This window comes from Pogoniulus pusillus, chromosome 17, assembly GCF_015220805.1.
Source record: "Pogoniulus pusillus isolate bPogPus1 chromosome 17, bPogPus1.pri, whole genome shotgun sequence".
NCBI lineage: Eukaryota > Metazoa > Chordata > Aves > Piciformes > Lybiidae > Pogoniulus > Pogoniulus pusillus.
The window spans coordinates 14,460,850-14,483,942 of record NC_087280.1 but is presented as its reverse complement, the minus strand read 5'-3'; the positions used below and the strand labels follow the sequence as shown (position 1 = coordinate 14,483,942).

At 55.3% G+C, this 23,093-nt stretch overlaps 2 protein-coding genes and 1 long non-coding RNA gene across 5 annotated transcripts; 2 read left to right on the top strand and 1 right to left on the bottom strand.

Moving 5' to 3' along the window:
• Positions 1-718: 718 nt before the first annotated feature.
• EIF3J (eukaryotic translation initiation factor 3 subunit J) lies at positions 719-12,510 on the bottom strand. 2 transcript variants are annotated; one of them, XM_064157834.1, is made up of 8 exons: positions 12,378-12,510; positions 12,191-12,291; positions 7,256-7,313; positions 6,941-7,032; positions 6,310-6,424; positions 4,501-4,659; positions 2,690-2,763; positions 719-1,742 (listed from the first exon to the last, which is right to left on the bottom strand). In XM_064157834.1, exons 1-8 carry the CDS (start codon positions 12,403-12,405, stop codon positions 1,611-1,613), a joined length of 759 nt encoding a protein of 252 aa, XP_064013904.1. In that variant the 5' UTR covers positions 12,406-12,510; the 3' UTR covers positions 719-1,610. The 2 variants fall into 2 exon arrangements, with proteins under 2 accessions (XP_064013904.1, XP_064013905.1); XM_064157835.1 differs by having other exon boundaries at positions 719-1,739.
• A 478-nt stretch (positions 12,511-12,988) lies between these two features.
• LOC135183068 (uncharacterized) lies at positions 12,989-15,071 on the top strand. Its single transcript, XR_010305395.1, has 2 exons — positions 12,989-13,790; positions 14,684-15,071. It is a non-coding gene; the product is annotated as an uncharacterized LOC135183068 (long non-coding RNA).
• A 2,238-nt stretch (positions 15,072-17,309) lies between these two features.
• LOC135183057 (protein regulator of cytokinesis 1-like) lies at positions 17,310-23,093 on the top strand. Of its 2 annotated transcripts, none has more exons than XM_064157829.1 (13): positions 17,310-17,451; positions 17,823-17,955; positions 18,285-18,407; positions 18,706-18,939; positions 19,020-19,190; positions 19,758-19,907; positions 20,230-20,377; positions 20,484-20,620; positions 20,874-20,969; positions 21,102-21,248; positions 21,593-21,703; positions 21,956-22,105; positions 22,705-23,093. In XM_064157829.1, exons 1-13 carry the CDS (start codon positions 17,426-17,428, stop codon positions 22,804-22,806), a joined length of 1,728 nt encoding a protein of 575 aa, XP_064013899.1. In that variant the 5' UTR covers positions 17,310-17,425; the 3' UTR covers positions 22,807-23,093. The 2 variants fall into 2 exon arrangements, with proteins under 2 accessions (XP_064013899.1, XP_064013898.1); XM_064157828.1 differs by having other exon boundaries at positions 17,311-17,451; positions 21,956-22,141.

The following is a 23,093-nucleotide window of genomic DNA, read 5'->3' as shown; positions in this document are numbered from 1 at the left end:
CAGTGTCCTCTGTTGGTTGCGGAACGTTTTTAGGCCTCAGACAAATATTTACTTGCCCAGTGTCACCCCAAGCCTGCAGGGGCAGCACTGGAGGACAAGTCACAGACAAGTCACAACTCCTCTGATCAACAAAACATTTTGTGGAGGAAGGTTTCTGCCTGAGCAGAACCTGACTTAAAATTCCACTTCCAGTCAGTCTCCTAAGACCAAATTCAAACTGAGCTGGCTGTGATCGGTCCAAGGCTAAGTACCAAGCTCTGAGCCTGAACTTTAAAGCTCCTGGGAGAACCTCAAGCTGTTGACCATTACCATCCCTGGGTCCATTAATGGTGGGAGGGCTCTGAAGAACACTTGCCTTGTTGGACACACAGTGGGAACAAACACCTGCATAAACCCCAGGACTGCTCCTGGCAACAGCAGCTGCCAGCTGGAATCAAGCACCTGCCTTCACTGATAAGGGCTACCCCACAACATTCCTAAGCCATGGAGCTCAGCAGTTCCAGCAACAAAAGATGAAGTTCCTCATGGAAATGCCTGGATTAGGACTCTCCTAAAAGGTGCTGACAGGAACCAAGACTCTTACCACCTTTTTACAAGGTGAAACCATGTTCCTCTTAACAGCAGCTCAGCAGAGCAGACCTTATCACACACACCCAAAGAGCTCCAGCACATCGCTCTTTTCAGCTACCAAAAGAACTGCTCCAAAGTCAGCCCTAAGTGAAGTCCTCAATAGTGATTTTTATTAAATTAGTTGCTTTATAAAACATTGCAGATATCATAATTGTTAACATAACAATTTGCCCAACTGTAGTAACTGCTGCAGTTTGCTAAGCAAGATTGGTTTGAGAATTGTTGTTGTTGTTGTGTCTTGGTTTGGTTTTTGTTTTGTTTGTTTCTTAATGGAAAAAAAAAATGGCCAAAGGGTGAGAGCTCAACCCAGGAGAGGCCAGAAGGAGGCTGTTAGAAAACACCCAATCCCTACAGCTGCATTAGTAAAAATGGAGGTGAATGGAAACTCAACTTCATGCCCCAGACACAAACTGTGATTTATTTCCCCGCCCCACCTCTGCAACTACTCAAGGAAAGAATCATTCTGACCCAGTGGGTGTGGAGCCTGGGGTCAGTGGCTGCCTTGCCTGATGCAGATCCTCACTCTGAAGTTAGCAGTTCCCCTTCACAACACCCCAAGCTCTAAGTCAAGACAAAGCAATTGTAACACTAAGTGCACACCATGCCCTTGCTGCAAACTGCTTGTGTCCACCAAGGAGGTACAGTTAAGGCCATGTCACTGAGCTATGCTGGCAAGAATACTTCACCCTGTTCAGATGCCTCTCCCAAGCTCAGTGGCTGTCACTACAAACCCAAACAACAACAAGTTACCATCATTAAAATGTTGGGGTTTTTTAAGCTGTAATTTTAAGAAGCTTTCAGATGTCTTCAGATCCTAACCCCCACCCGCAGAGCAGGAAACCCGTCGAGAGTGAAGCCACCAGCACAGAGATACTGCAACTCTGATTGTAGCATTTGGCAGAATTGAAAAGGAAGAGAAGTTGTGCTACATGTTTAAGGGATTATGGGCAACAGAAAGACAACAGAAGGGGAAATTGGTGTCACATGAAGTCTTCAAAGTCTTGTACATATTCTCCGTCGTAGCCTCCATAATCAGCCAGGTCATCTTTCATCGTCGCCTTTAAACCACCTCCAGGCACCACACCTTTTTTCTTCTTTTTGGCTTTATTCTGCTTAAAAAAGGAGAGCCAAGTTTACTTGCAAAGCCACAGTAATTAGTCATTACGCTGATTACAGCAGTGCCACGTCTCTCTGGGTATGAGCATTTGCATGCCCCTGCAGTGAGTGCCGGGTCAGCAGTGGTTTGTGCCCTGCACCACCCCACAGAGCAGCCTGGGGTATTCTCAGCTGTCCCGCAGCACCTGCCCAGGTGCTGCCACCCGTCCTGCTTTCCCTACACCCTGAACAACCAGAGCTAAGGAACTGCAGAGCCTGGAGCTTGCTTCTGTGGAATTACTAATTTGATGAAGGAACTGAAATGGCTTTTTCCCCCCAGAGTCACAATCACAGAATGGTAGGGGTTGGAAGTGATCTCTGGAGATGAAGTCCAAACCCCTGCCAAGGGAGGGTCACCTAGAAAAGGTCACATTGGAATACGTCCAAGTGGGTTTGGACTGTCTCCAGAGATGGGAGACTCCACCACCTCCCTGGGCAGCCTATTCCAATGCCTGACCACTCTTGCAGGAAAGAAGTTTATCCTAATAGCTCAACCCCTCCTGGTGCAATTTCAGACCATTTTGTCTCAATCTGATGCTAGGGAGAAGAGACCAACCCCCACCTCACTCCAACCTCCTTTCAGGGAGTTGTAGAGAGCAATGAGGTCTTCAGCCTCCTTTTCTCCAGACTAAACAACCCCAAGGCCCTCATCTGCTCTTCTCTAGACCCTTCACCAGCTTGGTTGCCCTAAATCTAACTTCAACCAGGTTTTGCCTGTGATCTCCAGATTCATTCAACTGCTGCTGACTTCACACACTGAAGAGGATTTAACACTACCCCAGTATCGAGGTTATCATTTTATCTCTGCTCTGCTCAAATCAGCCTGAGACCTGCTGCCCCCATCCAGCCCCTTCAGTGGGTGTTTGTTGTTGCTGCTGCAGAAACACACACAAACCTCCCTTACCTTTTCTTGCTTTTGCTTTTCACTGCATAGTACTGTCAAAGTATTTGTGATCTTTTTCAAATCATCAACTTCCACTATGGCAGGGGAAGAAAAAAACATAAAGAGATTCCTCATCAGTGTTGTTCTTAGAAGGTAGTTAAATAATTAATTAACAATACAACTCTAAAAAAGTAGGAATGAACTTTGTAGTAAATGCAGATAATTACTTGATTAAATCAGGAAAATGCAAAGGGGGTGACTCTGGTCCCTACAATCAGTCACTAGTTCAGAAGGTGCCCAGGAAGCAGCTTCATTGAATGCTGGGAGGTGAAACTCGCAAGTTAGGAGTTAGTGAGTCAAGTCTTAAGGAGGGGAATGTGAGCAGTTAGTTATGGATGCAGTGAAAACATAAAAAGGAGTAGTGGGTTAAGAATAAATGACTGGTTTTAACAATACATGCTCCAAAAGGTGGAGATCCTGCGTGTCAGAAACTCTGGAATCCTGCTAGGGAAGTTACCATCCCCACTAACTCTTTCTACAGCATCAATTTCCCACTTCTGAAGGGCAACACCTGTACTGCCCAGGCAATGAGCTCAGCATGTCCTTCATCCTTCCACAGCAGAGGAGCAGAGTGAGTGGAGTTAGTTCTATCTGTCTACAGTTCATGTTGAATTCCAGAACAGTCTGCTTTGCAGTTCCAGAATTACATGAATTCAGTTTTCACAGAATCCCAGACTGCTTTGGGTGGGAAGGGACCAACCTCCTGCCATGGGCAGGGACCCCTCATACCAGACCAGGTTGCTCAAGGCCCCATCTAACCTGGCTTTGAACATTTCCAGGCTTGGAGCCTCCACAGCTTCTCAAGGCAACCTGTTCCAGTGTCTCACCACCCTCATGGGGAAGAATTTCTTCCTCATGTCTCATCTCAATCCATCTTCCAGTTTGAAGTCATCACCACTCATCCTGTCACTCCACACCTTTGGAACAAGTCCCTCTCCAGCTCTCCTGAAGGCTCCTTCACATACTGGAAGGCTGCTCTAGGGTCTCCCCCACAGATCTTATTTTGGAATAGTTTCCTTTCAAAGTTACCTGGCTCAAAGAATAATCATCATTAATAATGTAAAAAATGGCTTCAGGAAAACTGTTCAGGATTCAAAGTGACTTTTGGTGCTGATCTGAGTGACTCTTTGGCAGGCAGAGAGAGGAATTTTTGTACAAGCAGCTCTCTGATCAAAGCTGCAGGTGTTGGACACCACTCAGTGAGTCAGACCCTTCACTTGGTACAAACCCACATGGATCAGCCTGGATTTCACAAGGCTCTAGCAGCACGATTTCAAGCCCAGCCCAAGCACAGCAAGCAGCAGGTTCTTGTATAGGGTTAACACTCCAGGAGTAACCCTGAACCTGACCCTAGGGGGGTCTCTCTCTCTCTCTGCCGCTCCCCTTACCTCACTCTCAGCATCTCTCTCCACTACCTGCATACCAGCACACCACGAGGCAGACAAAGCCACCACCACCAACTCGGGTTGTATTTACACATTTTGTATTGTGCCATTTTTCCCCTTCCCTATCCTTTGTAATCTTCCCTCCCTCCAATACCTTTCTAAGTCACTGTGAAACTTTTCCTTTCAACTTCCAAATCAAGTGAGATTGATTTATTCGGGTGTGTTTACCTCTCTCTCTCCCTAGATCTAATCCCTTCCTTTGGCAAAGAAGGGGGAAGAGGGGAGGGCACTCTACAAGTTGTTATTGGTTCTATCAGATTTATTAGAGTCTCTGGGAATTGGAATTAGAGCCCAAGACAGTTCTCAGGTGCCTTTCTCTCCACTTACAGGAGATGCAGAGGTCCCGCACTAAGGCTTCCAAGAAGCCAGCGTAATGTAAGGATTTCTCATGCTGTGAGATTTTCTCTTTGAGCAGTTTGCCAAATTCCGTGAAGTCTTCTTTAGAAGAGGGATTCATGGCATCTATTCCACAAGTGTTATTTACACCTGCAGGGAAAGAGAGAACAGCAGCTGTGAGCCATAAAAGACGGCACCGGAGGGAACAAGGAACCACACTAACGTTGAGACCCTTCCCTCCTCTTAAGCCTTAACAGAGTCACAGAATTGCTTAGGCTGGAAGAGATCTTTCATGTATGGAGTCCAACCATTACCCCAGCACTGCCAGGTCACCACCAAACCATGGTACTCAGCACTACATCTCCATGCCTTTGAAACTCCTCCAGGGACAGGGACTCCACCACTGCCCAGCCTGGGCCAGCCCTTAATGACCCTTAAGGGGAAGAAATTGTTCCTCCTGTCCAACCTAAACCTCACCAGGGACAACTTGAGGCCATTTCCTCTTGTTCTGTCACTTGTTCCTTGGGACAAGAGACCAACCCCCAGCTGGCTCCAATCTCCCTTCAAGAAGTTCTATAGCCCTCAGCCTCCTTTTCTCCAGGCTGAACAACCCAAGGTCCCTCAGCTGCTTCTCAGACTTATTCTCCAGACCCTTCAACAGGTTCCCTGCCCTTCTCTGGGCTTACTCCAGCACCAAAATGTCCTGCTTGGAGTGAGGGGCCCAGAACTAACTCCAAGTTTCTTGCTCAGCCACTGGCTGCTACTCCAGCCACAGTTAGGTGCTCCCTGGATACAGAGATCTGCTGTAAAGCTCAGCAATATGAAGCAGCTCTTCTTGCCCTCTGGAGCAACAGACACTATATGAAGCCCCTTCAGTGAAGCCACATCAATCAACAGCCTCCTGCCCCCAGCTCCTAAGAGCAAGATTTAGTTGGTTCTTGGCACTGTACTCAGTGCACAGCCCCTCCCCAGAGGACTCAGAGCAGCACCCAAGCTCTGCACCTCACTGTAATTCAAGGAGCAGCCTTTCATGTCTGAGGACACTACTATGAATCAGGGTCTTTGCCAGGCCTGTCACAGCACAGAACCAGAAGGAGCAGCTCCAAGGCTGCTTCAGGAAGCCAGCTCACTCCACTGGCCTGGATGGATTGGGCAACACCTAGCTTACTGCAGGCTGCCTGAAGTGAAGTGTGAGTTGTGCTGTGCCACACTTGTCCAAAGCCTCGTGAAATCCAGGTTGTAAAGCACCTCAGGACATGAAGAGCCAGCTCTTCTCTTTGTACACACTCATCTTTCTCCCAGAAGCACCAATGTTGGATAATTAACCAGCCATCTTCTTCCTGTAAGCTCCCACCAGAAAAAACACCTTAGAATTGTTTGGGCTGGGAGAGGCCTTAAGATCATCAAGTCCAACCTTCAACATAAGACCACCACAGCCATTAAACCATGGTCATCTTGCAGAAAAGGAGGCAGCATCCACGACTATGTTTTTGTTTCTTGTTACCAATCCCCAGTACCAGGACACAGAATGGGTTGGGTTGGAAAATCCCTTTCAGATCAAGTCCAACCATTCTCTTAACTTCACCAAGCCTGGTGCTCACCCATGTCCCTCAGCACTACATCTCTGTGTCTTTCAGACATGCCTCCACTAGTCTGCTTCAAACCCCTCTCTATTCCCAGGAGCAACCTGCCTGTGCTCCATCAGCTCTTTCTTCCTGAGGTACCCACCTGTGACACTGTTCTACTCAAGAAGACACAGCACATGCGTGACACCAGCTGCTCCACTCACAATGCACTCACCAAATGTTTCTTTTGCTAACTCCAGGTCTGCCTCCTCTTGTAACTTCTTTAGTCGTAGTTTGTCTGCTAACTGTTCTTCTGGTGTAAGCTCTTTGTGTTCCTCTGGTGCCTCTAACTAAAACAGAAACGCAGACAGGGAGAACATTACACATCCCACCCTGAGCAGGGCTGGTGGGGTTTCCAGTGCCACCCCTTACCCGACACCACAGCTTGCAACACGCCTCAGGCACGTCCAAACCCAAAGTCATCCCCCACTGAAGTCCAACAAACAATGTCACCTTGGTGATTAAACTGTTAATTTGACAAGAAGTGGGGAAAAAACAAAGTTCAACATTTCACCATGGCACAGAATGGTTTGGGTGGGAAGGGACCTTGAAGATCATCCAGTTCCAACCCCTTGGCATTGACAGGGACACCAGGCTGCTCAAGACCTCACCTAAGGCACGGTTTATGACGTGGTACACACAGAAGAAACAGCTAAACATGACTTCAGTAACTGGCTGAAGTGCAGAGAAATTCAAGCTAGGTCCCCCAGCTGTTATTTATCAGGCTAATAAACAACTTTGCAGCTCAACAGCAGAAACCCAACCTGCCCTCTACCTGTTGAGACCCAGAAGAAATAAGGACTTACCCTCTTTTTAAGCTCCTCTTGCTTTTTCTTCTGTAGCTTTTCTTTCTCTTTTATTTTTTCTGCTATTTTCTTTTTTTCTGAAACTTTGGGTTCTGTAAAACATGGCCCAGTAAATGCAGGAGTGCTGTCAGCAAGTACAGAGGTACCAATCCCAGAGCAAGCCAGAGCCCAGGCACTGGGCTCTTAGCAGGGTGAAAAGGGCTGTGCCAAATCCAAACCCAGCCCCAGGAGGCAGTTTGGATTCTCCACAGACACTCAGGACAAAAGCATGTCTGTCCTGATGCTGAGTGCTCCCAGGTGTTCCTTCCTTCTTACCTTGTTTTATCTCTGTCTCCTTTACTTCCTCCTCTTCCTCCTCATCATCCCAGTTATCCTACAAAGTAAGTTTCCATTAGATTTCTTTTCCTCGTAGAGGGTAACAAAGAACAGCAGCTCACACACAGCCTCTTTAAGTGCTGCTGTGTCTGTCCATCTGACAGTGAGGAACTCATGAGAGCTGAACAAGGGCACAGCTCCTGGAAAGTGGCCAAGACATTCCAGGATCAGTTTTTACCATAAAAAAGGTGACTTTGGTTCAAAGAATCAGAAATCTCATCTCCATAGTTACAACAGCAAGTTCACAGAGTCAAATCAACACCCACAGCACAACAGGAGTTTATCACATACTGGTTTGGGTTGGAAGGGACCTTAAAGATAATCTATTTCCAACCCATCCTCTGCCATGGGCAAGGACACCTTCCACTACACCAGGTTGCTCAGGGCCTCATCCAATCTGGCCTTGAACACCTTCAGGAGGGAAGCATCCACAGCCTCCCTGAGCAACCTCTTCCTGTGTCTCACCACCCTCAGTATAAAGAGCTTCTTCCTAATTGCTGGTCTCAGTCTCCCCTCTTCCAGCTCAAAGCCATTGCCCCTCATCCTAGCACCACAGGCCCTTGTCTAAAGCCCCTCCCCAGCTTTCTTGTAGCCCCCTAAAACTATAAGGCAGGAGACGAACACCTGTGTTACACCTGACGGGACACTGGGATGCCAGTGGATGCACACAGGTAGCACAGCACTGCTGGGAATGGGCAACTCAGCTGAAACCATTTAAACCCAGAGTATGCTGCCACCACCACCACCCAGGGCCCCATCACTCCTCTCCAGACCCCCACTCTCCAGCTGAAATCTTCTCCAACAGCCACCACATTCATGTGTATTTTCAAACAGCCTCAGCTCTGGTGGCTGCTGTAACTCTCTGCCTCCATCATGTTCAACGTTCATGGTGGCCCTCAGCCACACACTGCAGGTCTCACCATCACAGTCTCCCTCCTGTCAAAAGCAGCAACTCATCCACTCAATGATCTCAAAGGTCTTTTCCAAGCTGGATGAGTACAAGCCTATGACAAAAAAAAAACCTGCCACCAATGGTTCAACTGAACACTGAGGAAGCACAGAACTGACCTGCTAGTGCCACCTGCAGACTCTGCCAGCAGTAATTCTGCAGCTTCTCCCTGACATCACCTGGGAAGGGCCATGGGAATCTGCACTGCACATCCCAGCAGGTGGAAATCAATGGTCTAGGACTAATCTACACACCAAGATCCACACAATGCCCACACCAGAAGCTAAGCCAAGACATCTGTTAGGAAGCTGATTTTAGGTCCCCACTTCACCTCCAGATGCAAGCCTGGGAGTGCACTTGACAAGGCCCAGTGCTCACAAACACACCCCTGTCAGCACCTCCTTCTGCAAAGCTGAACCCCCTGAATCCTGAATTTTGCCATTTCCCCCTTCACAAGAGGAATGCAGATCACTGATTCGCTTCTCAGGGCGCTGCTGCCATGGGAAAAGGAAAGACAAAGGACACTGGTGGAAGGAGTTGGTGTTTCACTGCAACCTGCTGACCCAAGCAAGGAAGCCACTCGAGCTCCTCACCAGCTCACTGAGCTAATTGGCACTTGCAGGGACTCAGCTTCCCTTCTGCATTCCAAGGAGCTGACTTGAATTTGGAGCAGCAGCATTTTGGCTGCTATCTAATTAAGAGTTTGTTACACCCACTCCTTAAGCAGCTCTCTTCAGTACTGCTGTGTGGAGCTCCCTGCCTTAGCCCCTGCCCTGTCCTTCACAGCCAGGTTTGAGCATCAGGCATTTGGTGGTGCAAACCTCAGCAGAAGGGCACCAGGTCCTTGACCTAAAGGTACTTGCAGGACTGAAGGCAACTGCTACCAGGTTGCCCGCTGAGGACTCACTCTCCAGCCTGCTGTGCCAAGACATGCAGGTCTCCTGAGCTGTCTCACTCCACTCTCAGAGACTTTTTGTTTTCAAGCAGCAATAGAAGTTGGTGAACACCTTGGGCAGGGTTTTGGTTAGTTTTACTGAGCTGAGCACCCAAATGTCCACCTGTCTCCAAGCTCCATAAACTCCAGGGAGCTCTCCTGGAGGAACCAGGAAATGGCTTCAGTGCAGCATCTTTGCTCTGATCATGAATTCACAGAGGACATCCTTACTCCCAAGCACACCCACTAAAGTGGCTTAGAACTTCCAAGCACTTCATCTGGACTCACACAGATTTGCCTAAAGTAAGGCCACTGCCAGCACCTTCCAGTTCATGTGAATAAAGCCTTGATGAGAGCAGCTCTCCCATGGAACTGTTCAGGCTGGAAGAGACCTTTGAGATCGCCAAATCAAATCCCATCACTACTGTTAAACCACTACATCACATCCTTCAGCACCACATCCATGTGGCTTTTAAACACCTCTAGGGATGCTGACTCCACCACCTCCCTGGGCAGCTTGTTCCAGCGCCTGCGAACTTTCTTAACATCCAACCTAAACCTCTCTGGCATGATTTTATCTGGACCATAAACAGATACTGCACATTCTCCCCAAAAAAACCCAGCAGACATGACTGGAAAGATACAGGAACTCCAGCATTGCCCATTCTGCCCCCCAAACCCAGCAGATACAACTGAGAAGTGACAGAATCTCCAGCATTTAGGTTCCCAGCTGAATCCAACTGCTCTCCCTCAAAGAGAGAAGGGCTGTGCCATGCCAGAGATGTCTCCCAGAGGACAACCAGCCCAGTGCCCAGCACTGAAATGCCCAAGAGTCAAGAGATGAACATTCCTTGGCAGGAGGCCTGTCTTCTGGGGAACCTGTGCTCAGGGCAGCACTGGGGAGCGTTTTGGTTACCGGTGAAGTTGCTAATTTTAAACCTGGGGAAGTCGGAAGCTTCCCAACACTCACTTTGAGTTCACTACTAAAACGTCTTCCAAAATAAACCCCAGAGTCTGAAGAGACAAAAGCACAGCCCAAGAGGTGAAAGGCCAACCTCGTGCAGAAAACACTTTGTGCTTCTGGTTTACATCATTGTTCTCACGCAGGGACTTGCCCGAGGTGGACCCTTACAAACAAAGCACCTAAAAGTGAAGCAGCCACCTCCCAGGCTCAGCTCCTTAGTGTTTTTACAGTAAGCCAAACCAGCTTTCTCTGCTGGACTGGTCCTTCTCTCCAGATGCAGCCCCAGCACTCTGAGGAAAAGTAGTTGCATTCCTAGTACATGTGGGACATGTTTGGTCCTTTATTAGAGCAGTCAGAGAAAGCTGCTTCAAGAGGGGTCTTCAAGAGCCTAAGTAACGCATCAGAGACCAGGCTCCTGGACTTCACTGCAGCAGCAAAGTCTCATTTTCAAAGGAAGGAGGAGAAGTGTCCTAGAGACAGCGAGTCCAAGCTACACAGACATCAGATACCTGCACACAGCTACGTGTTGACCACACTGCAAGTGGCTGTGGCTGCTACACACCGTCACGCACTGCCTGCTGCAGTGTGACACCTACAGAAACCGCAGGCTGTGGCTGTTGGTAGGTGTAAGAAGGGAGATGGACAGCTTGTAATGCCCAGAAATGGAACTTTGCTTTATTTTAAGATAAGATGAACTACTTTTCCCACACTATTTATAAAAGGAAAACCACCCTAGGCTCCAAGGACACCATGCTGGTGTTTTCCAGAGACTCTGGCAACAGTCAGTGGCCTAAATAACAAACCCAACAAGTCCTCATCCGGCAGGCAACAAAACTACCTCAGAAAGCTTCACACTTCTGACCACATCACAATGACCAAGCCACCTCATCAGACTGTCCACTAGAATACCTCGGCAGCTTGATTTGAAACAAAAAGGTCTCTTTTCAGTTGACCCATCTCCACTCCTTACAGTCACCAAGCTCCTGTGTGTCCTCTGGCATCACTCTGCTCACAGTCCATAGGAACATAGAGCAAACCAAGGTTTCCACCACTCAGTCCCCCAGGCTTGATCTGGGGCAGCTGGAAATCAGCTGTTAAGGCAGTTCTGCTTTCAGAAGCACCAGAAATGAGCACCCTCGTGGTTTAATGCCAATTCCACACAAACAGAGTAAAATCCAGTTTTGTGTAATGCCTTAAGTAAACAAATCTTACATGATCTAGGCACTGCCACATCTGGAACTGCACGCTGAGGCTGTTGCACTTTCCAGCTGTGGCTGTGGGGTGTGACAAAGTAGCGAAGAGGTGGAAAAGCTACACTGCTACAGGACAGAAGTATCTGATCCAGAGGGGCTGCACTAACACAGCACTGCATCCGATAACCCAACCAACCGTCTCACCACGCTCCAAAGTGTGTCTGAAAGGCTACAGAGATCGAGGGGAAACCAACCAGCCACAGCAAAGTGCCCAGAAGCCTGGCAGGCATCTGGCAAGGTGCGGACGGATCCATCAGAGATCAGGAAAGGCCTCTTCAGGCTGGAAATTCGTCTGTCTGCCCCTACCCTCGCAGGCCGAACGCAGCAGGGACAAAGCTCGGGCACAGGCGGCCGCTCTGAGCGGGGATTAAGGGGCACGGGGCACAGCCAGACTCCTTTTCCACTCGGCATTTGGACTTGTCATCTGTCACCGCCCGCTGCCCTTTCGGAGCGCCAGCACCCGACACCCATTTCCACACAGGCGGAGCCGCACAGACCCGCCCGGGCCTCTCCGCCGCCTCCCCACCGCGGACGGGTGAAGCCCTGGAGCCCGACGAGCACGATCACCCCAGCGGGAGGCTTCCCGTGCCCCGACGCGGGGCCTCCCTTGCCCTGCCCTGGGCCGGGCCTCGCCGCCGCCCGCCCCGCACACGCGGCCCCATATGGCAGCGGCCCGGGGCAGGCCCGATCCGCTTCCCGTCGCTCCCCGACCGCGGTCAGTCCGTGCGGCTAGCCCCGTGCCCACGCCACACGGCGAGGGCCCGCCCGGCCGCACCTTCACATCGTCCTCCTCATCCTCGCCGGCCCAGCGGTCTACGGCCACTCCCGGCACCAGCCGCTTCGCCACTGGCTCCACAACCTCGAAGCTGTCGGCGTCTGTAGGGGAGAGGAGAGGGAGTGAGGGCGAGCGGAGAGGGCTGGGGCTGCTGGCGGGTCGCGGCACGGCGGCCGCCGCCACCTACCCCACGAATCCGCCGCCTCCGCCGCCATCTTCCCGCCGAGTCGTGACCGCCGGCGCTGGCTGCAGGCACGGCGAGGGCAGAGCGGCCCCAGCAGCGCCGCGCGCGGGGCACGCCGGGACGGCGGCGGGCGGACGGCACAGCCCCGCCCCCGGGAACCCGCACAGCGCCGCCCGCGGGAACCCGCACAGCCCCGCCCGCGGGAACCCGCACAGCCCCTCCCGCCGGGACCCGCACAGCCCCGCCCGCGGGAACCCGCACAGCCCCGCCCGCGGGGACCGGCACAGCCCCTCCCGCCGGGACCCGCACAGCCCCGCCCGCCGGGACCCGCACAGCGCCGCCCCCGGGAACCCGCACAGCGCCGCCCGCGGGAACCGCACAGCCCCGCCCGCCGGGACCCGCACAGCGCCGCCCGCCGGGACCCGCACAGCGCCGCCCGCGGGAACCCGCACAGCGCCGCCCGCGGGAACCCGCACAGCCCCGCCCGCCGGGACCCGCACAGCGCCGCCCGCCGGGACCCGCACAGCGCCGCCCGCGGGGACCGGCACAGCCCCGCCCGCGGGAACCCGCACAGCCCCGCCCGCGGGAACCGCACAGCGCCGCCCGCCGGGACCCGCACAGCGCCGCCCGCGGGGACCCGCACACCCCGCCCAGCGCGGGCCGGGCCCGGAGCCGCCGGTGCAGGCACGGCGGGAGCGGAGGAGGGCTGCTGGTGGCGTTCGGGCACCTTCCGGCTGCTGCTGGTCTCTCTCAGGTCCGGCGCTGTCCCGGCGGAACCACGGAATGGTTTGGGTGGGAAGAGATCTTCACGTCCAACTCTGACTCCGGCGCTACCAGGGCACCACCGTTTGGTAGCGCCCAGCACCTCATCTCCACGGCTCGGAAACTCCTCCAGCCATGGGGACTCTGCCACTGCCCTGGGCAGCCTCCAACAGGCCTTGACAGCCCTAAAGGGCAAGAAATTGTTTCTCATGTCCAACCTAACCCCCCCTCCCCAGGGCAACTTGAGGCCATTTCCTCTTGTCCTGTCACTTGTTCCTTGGGAGAAGAGACAAGCCCCACCTGGCTCCAGCCTCCTTTCAGGGAGCTGTAGAGAGCCAGGTGGTCTTTCAGCCTCATTTTCTCCAGACCAGACAACACCAGGTCCCTCAGCTGCTCCTCACCAGACCTGCTCTCCAACTTCCTTGCCCTTCTCTAGCCTTGCTCCAGCCCCTCCACGCCCTCCTTGGAGTGAGGACCCCGAACTGACCCCAGGATTCAAGGTTGCAGCCTCACCAGTGCAAGCAAGGGACAATCACTTCCCCACAGCTGTGGGATCAGGGGAGGCTCCTCTGTGCTGCCCGTGCCAGGGGAGCAGATATCTCATCTGGGTGCCAGACAGGAGGAGTCTGGCAGAACTGGGTCACAGAGATACAGGTTGGTCTCTTCCCTGTGGTTCACAGTGTCCACACAGGGCAAATAAAGCCAGCAGGGCTTGAACTGCAGTTCCTGTTGCTGGAGCTGTGTTACTGGGTTCAGGTTTGGAACTGGAGCAGGGGAGATACAGGTTGGACAGTAGGAGGAAGTTCTTTACAATGACAGAGGTGGAACATTGGAATAAGTTGCCCAAGGATGTGGCTGAGGCCCTGTTCCTGCAGACACACAAGATCAGAGTTGATGTGGCCCTGGGCAGTCTGATCTACTTGGAGGTGTCCCTGCTGACTGCAGGGGATTGGTTAAGATGCCCTTTGAGGGTCCCTTCCAACCCAATGCAATCTTTGAATCTGTGAGGTGCACTCAGAGCCACATCACTGCCACAGGGGTGGGAGTTCTCAGCTCAGAGGTGCTCTCTCTGCAGAGCTGCAGCTGCACAGCCTGTGTTTTCTGTAGATACAGTGTGGGAAGCTCTGCTGCAGCTCCAGCAGGCTCAGCTGACAGGAAGGCTTCCAGCTCCTGCTCACAACATACATTTGCTCACTTCCATAAGGACACGCAGCACAGGGACTGGCTCCTGGGAAGTAAATAACTCCTGCATTTCAGGCTCAGAAGGTGTCCTGGCTGTGAGCCAGGAGATGGCCATTTGTAGTTCAAGGATGTGCTTTGCTGTACATAAAGCCTTACTTGTCACAGGGCATGTTTTATGGTGTGAGGATCCTGCTCTTGGGTCACAACAACCCCATCAATGCTGCAGGCTTGGGGCAGAGTGGCTGTGGGGGGAGCCCAAAGCAGCTGGAGCAGCCTGCCCTGCTCTCCCCTCCCCAGGAGCTGCTCCTGCTTCCCCACACCAGCTCCATCCCCTCATCCCCATCTCACACTTCTTGTCTCCACAGCGTGACCTTTCGAAGGCATCGAGGTCCGACGCCATCCTCAATTCCACCGCCACCACTGCCTCCTGCCGCGGCGCTGCTGCCACCGCCTCTAACTGCCTGTAGCCGCCAGGCGGCGCTGCTGGGTCAGAGCTCAGGCAGCTGCTGCCCCTCTGCCTGCGCCCCCCGCGCACTGGGCTCACTCTGGCTGCAGGCTGGGCACGGTGCTGAGGGGGCCCCCAGCAGCTGCAGGGCTGGGGATCCAGGGGAAAGGGAGGGGGGGGGATGGAATGTGAGGGGCTTGAGCAGCAGGGCACTTTGTCCAGGGTGAGCAAGAGCTGTTTTATGGGAGTAGGTGTTGCAGAAACTAAGTGTTTAAAAAGAAGGATTTAATAAAGGTTGCAGTCCATGTTCCCAGCCTGGCCCTCGCTTGTCCTCGGCGTGCGTGGGGCTGCAGCCCAGCTCCAGCCTGTCAGCTGTGTCACCACGGGGGCTACACCGCAGCAGATGCTCCTGGGGACTGCCTGCCCCATCCCCGGGAGCAGAGCGAGACAGCAGGGGTGCGGGAGCAGAGCTTTGCCTCTCCCCTCCTCCTGCCTCCAGCCTACAGATGTAGGGTGTCCAGGGCCTGCACACCACCACCATCTCGTGTTGGTGCTGGGGAAAAACATCAAAGCACCTATGCTGATAGGGGGAGTGGCCTTGGAGACCCTCAAAGGACTTAAAAGAGAAGGACTTGGGGCTGACAGTCGGTGAAAAAAATCACTCTGAGCTGTCAGTGGTCGCTGGCAGCCCAGAAGGCAACCACGTCCTGGACTGCATCAAGAGAAGTGTGCAAGCAGGACAAGGGAGGAGATTGTGCTCCTCTGCTCTGCTGAGACCCCAACTAAGCACTGTATCTAGTCCTGGGACCCCCAACATAAAAGGGACATGGAGCTGCTGGAGAGGGTTTAAAGAAAGCCACAAAGATCTTCAGAGGGCAGGAGCACCTCCCCTGTGGGGAAAAGCTGCGAGTTGGGACTGTTTAATGTGGAGGACAGAAGGCTCTGCAGAGAGCTTATATCAGCTTTCCAGTACTTGAAGGGGGCTACAGGAGATCTGGGGAGGGACACTTGACAAGGGCTTACAGAGAAGATGAGAGAAAAAGGCTTTGAGCTAGAAGATGGGAGACATAGACTGAACAATCTGCTCTAGGCACAGATATTCCTGCTGACTGCAGGGGCTGGACTGAAGCGCTTGAATGGTCCCACTCAATCCACTCATTGATTCTGTGACTGCCACCTGATGAAGGTGGCACCAGCACCCTGCCACCTTCCCATGCTGGCAACAGGAGCTGTCCCTGACCCAGCTGCCCCCTCCTCAGAGCGATGGCCCTGAGCACCTCCTGACCTTCCATAACCTGAAGCGCATTGGGCTGCTGACCGAGCAGTCGGCTGGGGACACCCTGACGGCCGTGGAGAGCAAAGTCAGCAGGCTGGTGACTGACTGCGCCACGGGTGAGAGCCAGCCCGAGCTGCCACAGGGGTCCTGCGGCCATGGCCTGATCCTTGGCAGCTGCTGCAGAGCCAGGTGGAAGCTGTGGGCACAGAGCACATCCCCAGGCATGGTGTGAACTGCCCATGAGGGTGGCAGGGCTGGCACCACTGCCCTCACTAGAGACAGCAGCTCTGCCAGCCTGCAGCCATGAGCAATGCACAGGCTCTGAGCCACTTTGTGTCCTCCCTTCCAGGGAAGATCACAGATGCCTTCAATTCCTTGGCAAGGAAGAGCAACTTTCGAGCCATAAGCAAGAAGCTGGGGCTGGTATGTCCTCGGGGGGCTGTGTTCCCCCTGCTGCCAGAAGATGCCTCGGGACATGGCATACGTGTTCAGCGGGGCCTACGTCCCCCTCGGCTGGAAGATCATCAAGCAGGTGAGCCCACCTGGAGCTGAGCACCACCCTGAGCCTGCTCCCCCTGCCAGCAGCTCTATGGGGGTCTCTCAGCCCGCAGCCTCCCTCGGGCCGGTCCTGACCCCCAGCCCCATCCCTCAGGTGCTGGAGCGCCGGGGCTGGCTGGTGTTTGCAGTCTCAGGTGCTGAGGAGGTTGAGGTGGATCCAGCGGCTGGCTGGAGATGGGTGCGCCTGGGGCTGGCAGGTCCCACGAGTCTGTGCCTCCTCACCCAGACAGCACCGTGCAGGACAGTCCCACCTGGGACTACCAGCGCGTCATCCTTGCTGTCTTCCTGGGCGGCTGCACCTTCTCCGAGATCGCTGCTCTTCGGTTCCTGGAGAAGGAGAGAGGTGGGAGCGGCAGCGGTGGAGAGCTGCAGGCCGTGGAGCAGGGAGCAAGCTTGGGAGTGCTCCTGGAATCACGGCCTCAAGGCCACAGAGACTGTACCAATAAACATCTCCGGCGCTGCTGCTCGGCTGGACCCGGCGCTGCAGGCGGACGGGAGCCCGGCGCAAGGGAGGCACCGCGGCGAGGCAGTCCCCTGACGTCACGTGGCCGCTGCCAACACTCGCCGCGGAGCGCCGTTGGCTGCGCCAGCGCCGCCGCTCGGGATTGGTTAGAGCGCCGGGAGCTGTTCGTTTCCATTGGCTGGCGTCAGGCTTGGGGCGGAGTCACGGCCGCAGGGCTGCGGTGACGTCAGCGCTCGCGGTGCTTGCGGGCGGTTTGAATCGGGGGCGAAAGCGACCCGGAGAGAGTTGTTGCGGGTGGGGCCGTGGAGAGAGGAGCTAGCGGGAGAGAAACGCAAAGCGGAGCGCCAGCCGTAAGCGGAGCCGCCATGAACAGAGCTCGGACAAGGCAGAGGTACGGCGTCGAGGCGGACAGTACTCGGAATGGGGTGTGGGAGCCAGGGAGTAGGACGAGTGATGAGGCGGAGCGCCGGGAAGGGGATCCTGGGACGAGACGGAGAGTGGCGGCACCAAGGCAGCCTAGGATGGGGTAGGAGTAGCCCCGTAAAGAGATGAGTTGGGGGAGCAACTGTGGGGTTCCGGGACAGCTGGGGCGGCAGGGGAGGCTCAGGGTGGGGCAGTACGGCTGCACCGGGATGTGCCGACCCAGGTAAGAAGACGGCAACAAGACAAGCGGGTGGCGGCGGGGCCCCGGCAAGCGGGACGAAGAGTGGGGGAGGCAGGCGGCCAGCGATGCTGATGTTTTTTGGGTACCGGTGCTCTCAGCGAGGTGCTGGCGGCCGAGGTCGTGACGGCCCTGACCGAAGCCATGGAGACGCTGCGGGAGATCTGGGAGGAGATCGGAATCCCGGAGGAGCAGCGCCTGGAGCGTACCCGTACGGCCAAAAATCACATCAAGGTGAGGGGTAGGGGGTTCCTGAAACAAGGAGGTCCCGGGACCACTGCCGAGTCCCTTCGGCTACAGCCAGCCCTGCTTGATCCCTGAGCCAGGGTAGCTCGATGTGAGCTTGCCCAGAAAGTCAGAGCCAGTTGGGTCTATCAGGAGCTCCGAGGGTACTGCTGCACCCTGCCCTCGTCCCCTTTCTGCTGGGCCACTCACCCTACCTGCCCATCTTTCACTTGTCCCCTAGAGTGTTTCTTTAGCTACGGTTCCACTGCCTTGTCTGCTCTCTCTGTGTGTCCCCTTCTCACTCCCCAACCCTATCCCTAACCGTACCTGTGCCACAGGAGCTTCTGGATGAGATGGTGGCAGAGGAGAAGGACCTGAAAGAGCGTCTTCTGAAAAGCATTGAGCTGTGTCAGGAGAAGCTTCGTAGCCTCTGTGAGGACCTGCAGCTGGAGCCCTTTTCGGTAAAGAAGTGTTGCTTTGCCCTCCTGGGTTCCAGCTGGCTGCCTTGGACAGACGAAAGCTCATGAGGCAAACACCTGTTCAAAGCCACTTTTCCTGGTGCCTGGTGGAGCTTTGTGGCTCCTGGCAGGTCAGGCAGTGGGAGATGGTTGTGTGGGGAGCGAGGATCTAATTTTGTGCAGTGCTGCTGTGTTAGTACCTGCCTGGGGAGTCCCTTACTCAGACCTGGGGCTGCTGCTCCAAGTCTTCAGGAAGGTGTGCAAGGTGAGGGGGAGAAAGCTGATATCTGGGCTTTTGCAGACAGAGGAGGAAGGCACCATTCTGGAGAGAGAGAAGAGCTTGAGGACACGCATGGAAGTGCTGCTGAAGCAGAGGTGGGACAGGAAGCAGGAGCTGAAGAACCTGCAAGAGCAGGAGCAGGACCTGTGTGACATCCTGTGCACCACTCCGTTCTCCATCGATGCCAAGGCTGTGCCCAGCCTGGAGGAGCTGGATCGCTATCGGCGTCACTTGGCCTCTCTGGCTGCTGAGAAAGTAAGGGAGGAGGGGTGGTGGTGTCACCCAGGGTGGCAGGCGTGGCACTGGCTGGGTCCTAACTGTGCTCCTCACCTCAGGAGCAAAGGCAGGAAGAGTTTGTGCGCAGCAGGCGGCAAATCACCCTTCTGATGGAGGAGCTGGAGCACATTCCAGACACCAGCTTTGAGAGGGATGTGGTGGATGAGGATGTGGAAGCCTTTTGCCTGTCCACGGACAACCTCGCTGCCCTCCAGGAGCTGCTGCGGCAGGTACGTTGGCATGCTGAGGCCGTGGGTGGGTCCTGGCAGGAGCTGGCACCGCGATGTAAGGAGCAGCTCCTCAGCTTGCAGGCAGCCTGTGCTGCAATGGCTTCTGGGGAGCTTTTGCAAGGTCTTACAAGTGCATTTCAGTACCTGGAGGGGACCTACAGAAGGCTGGGGAGGGACTGTTCATAGGGGCCTGTGGGGATGGGATGTGGAGCACTGCACTGGAACTGGAGCAGGGCAGATTTGGGTTGGATGTTGTGAAGGACTTCCCCCCGGTGAGGGTAGTGAGAGACTGGACCAGGTTGTCCAGAGGTGAGGTGAAGGCCTCATCCCTGCAGGCATTCCAGCTCAGACTTGATGTGGCCCTGGGCAGGCTGATCTGGTTGGAGGTGCCCCTGCTGACTGCAGGGCTGTTGGACAAAAAGCCCTGGGAGAGTCCCTTCCAACCAACCTGATGCCACCTGCGAACGCTGGAAGGGGAGCTGGGGGCTTTGCTTGCAGCAGAGCGAAGGAGCTGCTCATGCCCCCGGGCCAGGCTGGCTGCCCCTGAGCCCTGCTCTCCTCCTGCAGCTGGAAGCTCGTCGGGCCCAGAACGAAGCTGCATGCACAGAGCTGCGCTCCAGGATCACGCAGCTTTGGGAGCGCCTGCAGGTGCCCGTGGAGGAGAGAGAAACTTCTGCAGTGCATGTGCCTGGGTGCAGAGCCAGGACCAGGAATGCTGTAAGGACCTTCCTGTGGCTTGGGAGGGGAGCTGGGGTAGCCCTGGGTCAGCACTCCTGGTGATGGAGCTGAAGTGGGGCACTGCTTCCAGCAGTGTCCTCGCTGCAGGAGGCCTGGAGTGGGAGAGCTTCCAAAGCTCATTTCCAACCAAAGCATTCCCTGGTTCTATGAAGGGAGCAAGCCAAATGCTGTCCTCACAAGTGGAGGAGCTGGGAGTTGGTTGTCTCAGCTGCCTCATCTTGGAGGCTTCTGCCGAGGATAATCCTGGCCTGCTCCTGCTGGTGCTGCCTTCTGTGAGGCTGTGCTCTGGTCCTGTTGGCAGCTGCAGTTGGAAGTGGAGCACCTGGAGGAGCTGAAGGTGCAGAACATGAAGGCAGTGATTGAGGCGACCCGGGCAGAGCTGGCTGACTACTGGGAAAGGTGTTTCTACAGCCAGGAGCAGAAGGAGGCCTTCAGCCCCTACTGTGAAGGTGGGTGCTGGCTCTGGCTGCTCGTGGACCCCCAGAGGGAGCTGCAGGCTGCCCGGGAGCCACAGGGGCCCTGCTGCCTCTGAACGTGCTCTTGTCTCCTGTGCAGAGAGCTATACAGAGACCCTGCTTGAGCTCCACGACGCTGAGGTGGTGAAGATGAAGCACTATTATGAATCACACAAAGACCTTTTTGAGGCTGTGCAGAAGTGGGAGCAGAACTGGAAGCTGTTCCTGGAGCTGGAGGTATTGTGCGGGCAGGAACATGGCTGAGGGCCAGGTGAGGGCAGTGCCTGTCCCTGCTGCCAGCTGCAGCAGGCTGCTGGAGAGGCCAGGGGCCCCTGGGAAACCAGAGTGGGATGGTGAGGGGCTGGGGTGCTGCAGGCAGAGCACTGCTGAGGTTTGGGATGGGGCTGGCTTCCTCCAGTGGCCCTGTCCCGTGCTGGGCTGTCAGAGGGGTGGTGTGTTGGGTGCTCTGCTGACCTCCCTCCCTTGCCAGAGGAAGGCAACTGACCCCAGCCGCTTCACCAACCGTGGGGGCAACCTGCTGAAGGAGGAGAAGCAGCGAGCAAAGCTGCAGAAGGTGCTGTCAAAGGTAGGCTCAGGCCTGTGCAGCAGCGACTGAGGGCGAGCACAGTGCGTGGAGCCAGCAAGGGCTGTCTCTGTGCGTGGAGGTGGCCACGTTCTGGAGAGCATCCTCTCCACAGCATCCTTGTGTTGTCACCAGCTGCAGGAGGAGCTGGAGGTCAAGACCCAGGCTTGGCAGCAGGAGCACCAGGCAGTTTTCCTGGTGAAGGGGCAGCAGTTTATGGAGCATGTGAAAGAGCAGTGGCAGCTGTACCACCTGGAGAAAGAGAAGGAGAAGCAGGAGAGGGTGAGTGTGGAGCTGAACCTGCTGCCTGCTAGTCTGGGGAGCTTCTGCTGCAGCAAATGCAGGTGTCAGGGCCCCTGCCCTGCTATGGCTGCCCCAAGTCGCTGCCCAGGGCTCTTGGTGCTGTCTCTGTCTGCATGGTCACCTCTGAGAGCAGGACTGGTGTCCACTGCTGTCGGTGTCTGTGTGTGTTGAGCCCCTCCCGTGGCCCCAGCTGTGCCAGAACCACAGCTCTGGGTGCCTGTGCATTTGTGTAAAGGCAGAAGCTGCTGTGGGGCTGTGCCCTGGGCTGCCCTTGGCCTGGCAGCTGCTCGTTGCTGGGGTTCCAAGCTCAATTCCCTCTGCAGCAGCTGAAGAGGATCCGTGAGACTGAGATGCAGATGCTGGATGGAATCTCCTCACTGATGCCATCAAAACGCCAGATGCTTGGCCCCCACGTGCCTGGCAAAGCAAGGAAGGTAAAACTGTTTGTGCCAGACTGGCACACTGCCTGCAGCTGAGCATTCTGCCCTGGATGGACAGATGCTCGTGGCTAACCTAGCACTGTGCAGTGACCCAGAGGGAGTTCAGGGCTACAGAACTAAATCCGAACTGGACTTTGAAATGCTTTTGGTGCTTGGCACTGCTGTGCCATGGGCAGCTAAACCAGTGCAGCTCCCCTAGCCCTGCCTGGTTCCTGTGGCCTGTCTGACCTCAGCTTCTTGCTGCAGCTCAGGCCAGCTCGGACCCCTGGCCCTGTGACCCCGAAGACCCCTCGGGCTGGATACAGGGAGCAGAACAAGGAGAACGTGGCCCAGCAGCACGGAACCACCCTGAGCAGTGGGTGCACCCCTGGAGCCCCTGCCCAGCAGAACCTTGGTGTTAATTCTGTTCCCAGCACCTATTCTGTGTTTGCGGTAATTCAGCTCTCCTACCCTCCCCTCCCTGCGCTGGGCACCACAGGGCTCTGCCCCCTGCTCCCCGGGCACCCCACTGAGCTCTGCATCCAGACCCTTGAAGTAAGGTGTGGGGCTGAGGCTGGCCCAGACTGAGCCTGAGTGTGGTGATGCTGTCCAAGGCTCAGCAGGGCTGTTTCTGTCCCTCAGTGTTGTTTGGAGCTCCGAACCACCTGCTCTAGTTGCTGATGTCTCTGCTGCCTGCAGGGGCTTGGACTGCATGAGCTTGAGGAGTCTCTTCCTGGCTCTGGTTCTGTGACCCTTCCCAGGACAGCTGCCTGGCAGCAGGAGGGAGGGACAAGGCTCTCAGCCTGGGGCTGTTCCCATCTTTGGCCTGATACCCCAAGATTTTCCTCACCTCCTTGAGGGTGACACTTTCCTGCCCTCTTCTGAAGCAAGCTGTGGGGAGAAACCAAAGCAGCTGGAGCAGCCTGCCCTGCCCTGCCCTCCCCTCCCCAGGAGCTGCCCCTGCTTCCCCACACCAGCTCCATCCCCTCATCCTCATCTCACACTTCTCTCCACAGCGTGACCTTTCGAAGGCATCGAGGTCCGACACCATCCTCAACTCCACCGCCACCACTGCCTCCTGCCGCGGCGCTGCTGCCGCCGCCTCTAACTGCCTGTAGCCGCCAGGCGGCGCTGCTGGGTCAGAGCTCAGGCAGCTGCTGCCCCTCTGCCTGCGTCCCCCGCGCCCTGGGCTCGCCCTGGCTGCAGGCTGGGCACGGTGCTGAGGGGTCCCCCAGCAGCTGCAGGGCTGGGGATGCAGGGGAGGTGCAGGGGGATGGAAGGTGAGGGGCTTGAGCAGCAGGGCACTTTGTCCAGGGTGAGCAAGAGCTGTTTTATGGGAGTAGGTGTTGCAGAAAATAAGTGTTTAAAAAGAAGGATTTAATAAAGGTTGCAGTCCATGTTCCCA

What these genes read in the sequence shown, in the direction of transcription:
- LOC135183057 (XM_064157828.1), top strand. Translation starts at nt 17,426, where the DNA reads ATGAACAGAGCTCGGACAAGGCAGAG. An exon ending in AGAGCTCGGACAAGGCAGAG is followed by an intron (nt 17,452 to 17,822) that starts GTACGGCGTCGA and finishes CGGTGCTCTCAG; the next exon opens with CGAGGTGCTGGCGGCCGAGG. An exon ending in TGCAGAAGGTGCTGTCAAAG is followed by an intron (nt 20,970 to 21,101) that starts GTAGGCTCAGGC and finishes TGTTGTCACCAG; the next exon opens with CTGCAGGAGGAGCTGGAGGT.
- EIF3J (XM_064157834.1), bottom strand. Translation starts at nt 12,405, where the DNA reads ATGGCGGCGGAGGCGGCGGATTCGTGGG. An exon ending in AAGAGGAGCTTAAAAAGAGG is followed by an intron (nt 6,425 to 6,940) that starts GTAAGTCCTTAT and finishes TTTCTGTTTTAG; the next exon opens with TTAGAGGCACCAGAGGAACA. An exon ending in GTTAGCAAAAGAAACATTTG is followed by an intron (nt 4,660 to 6,309) that starts GTGAGTGCATTG and finishes CTTTCCCTGCAG; the next exon opens with GTGTAAATAACACTTGTGGA.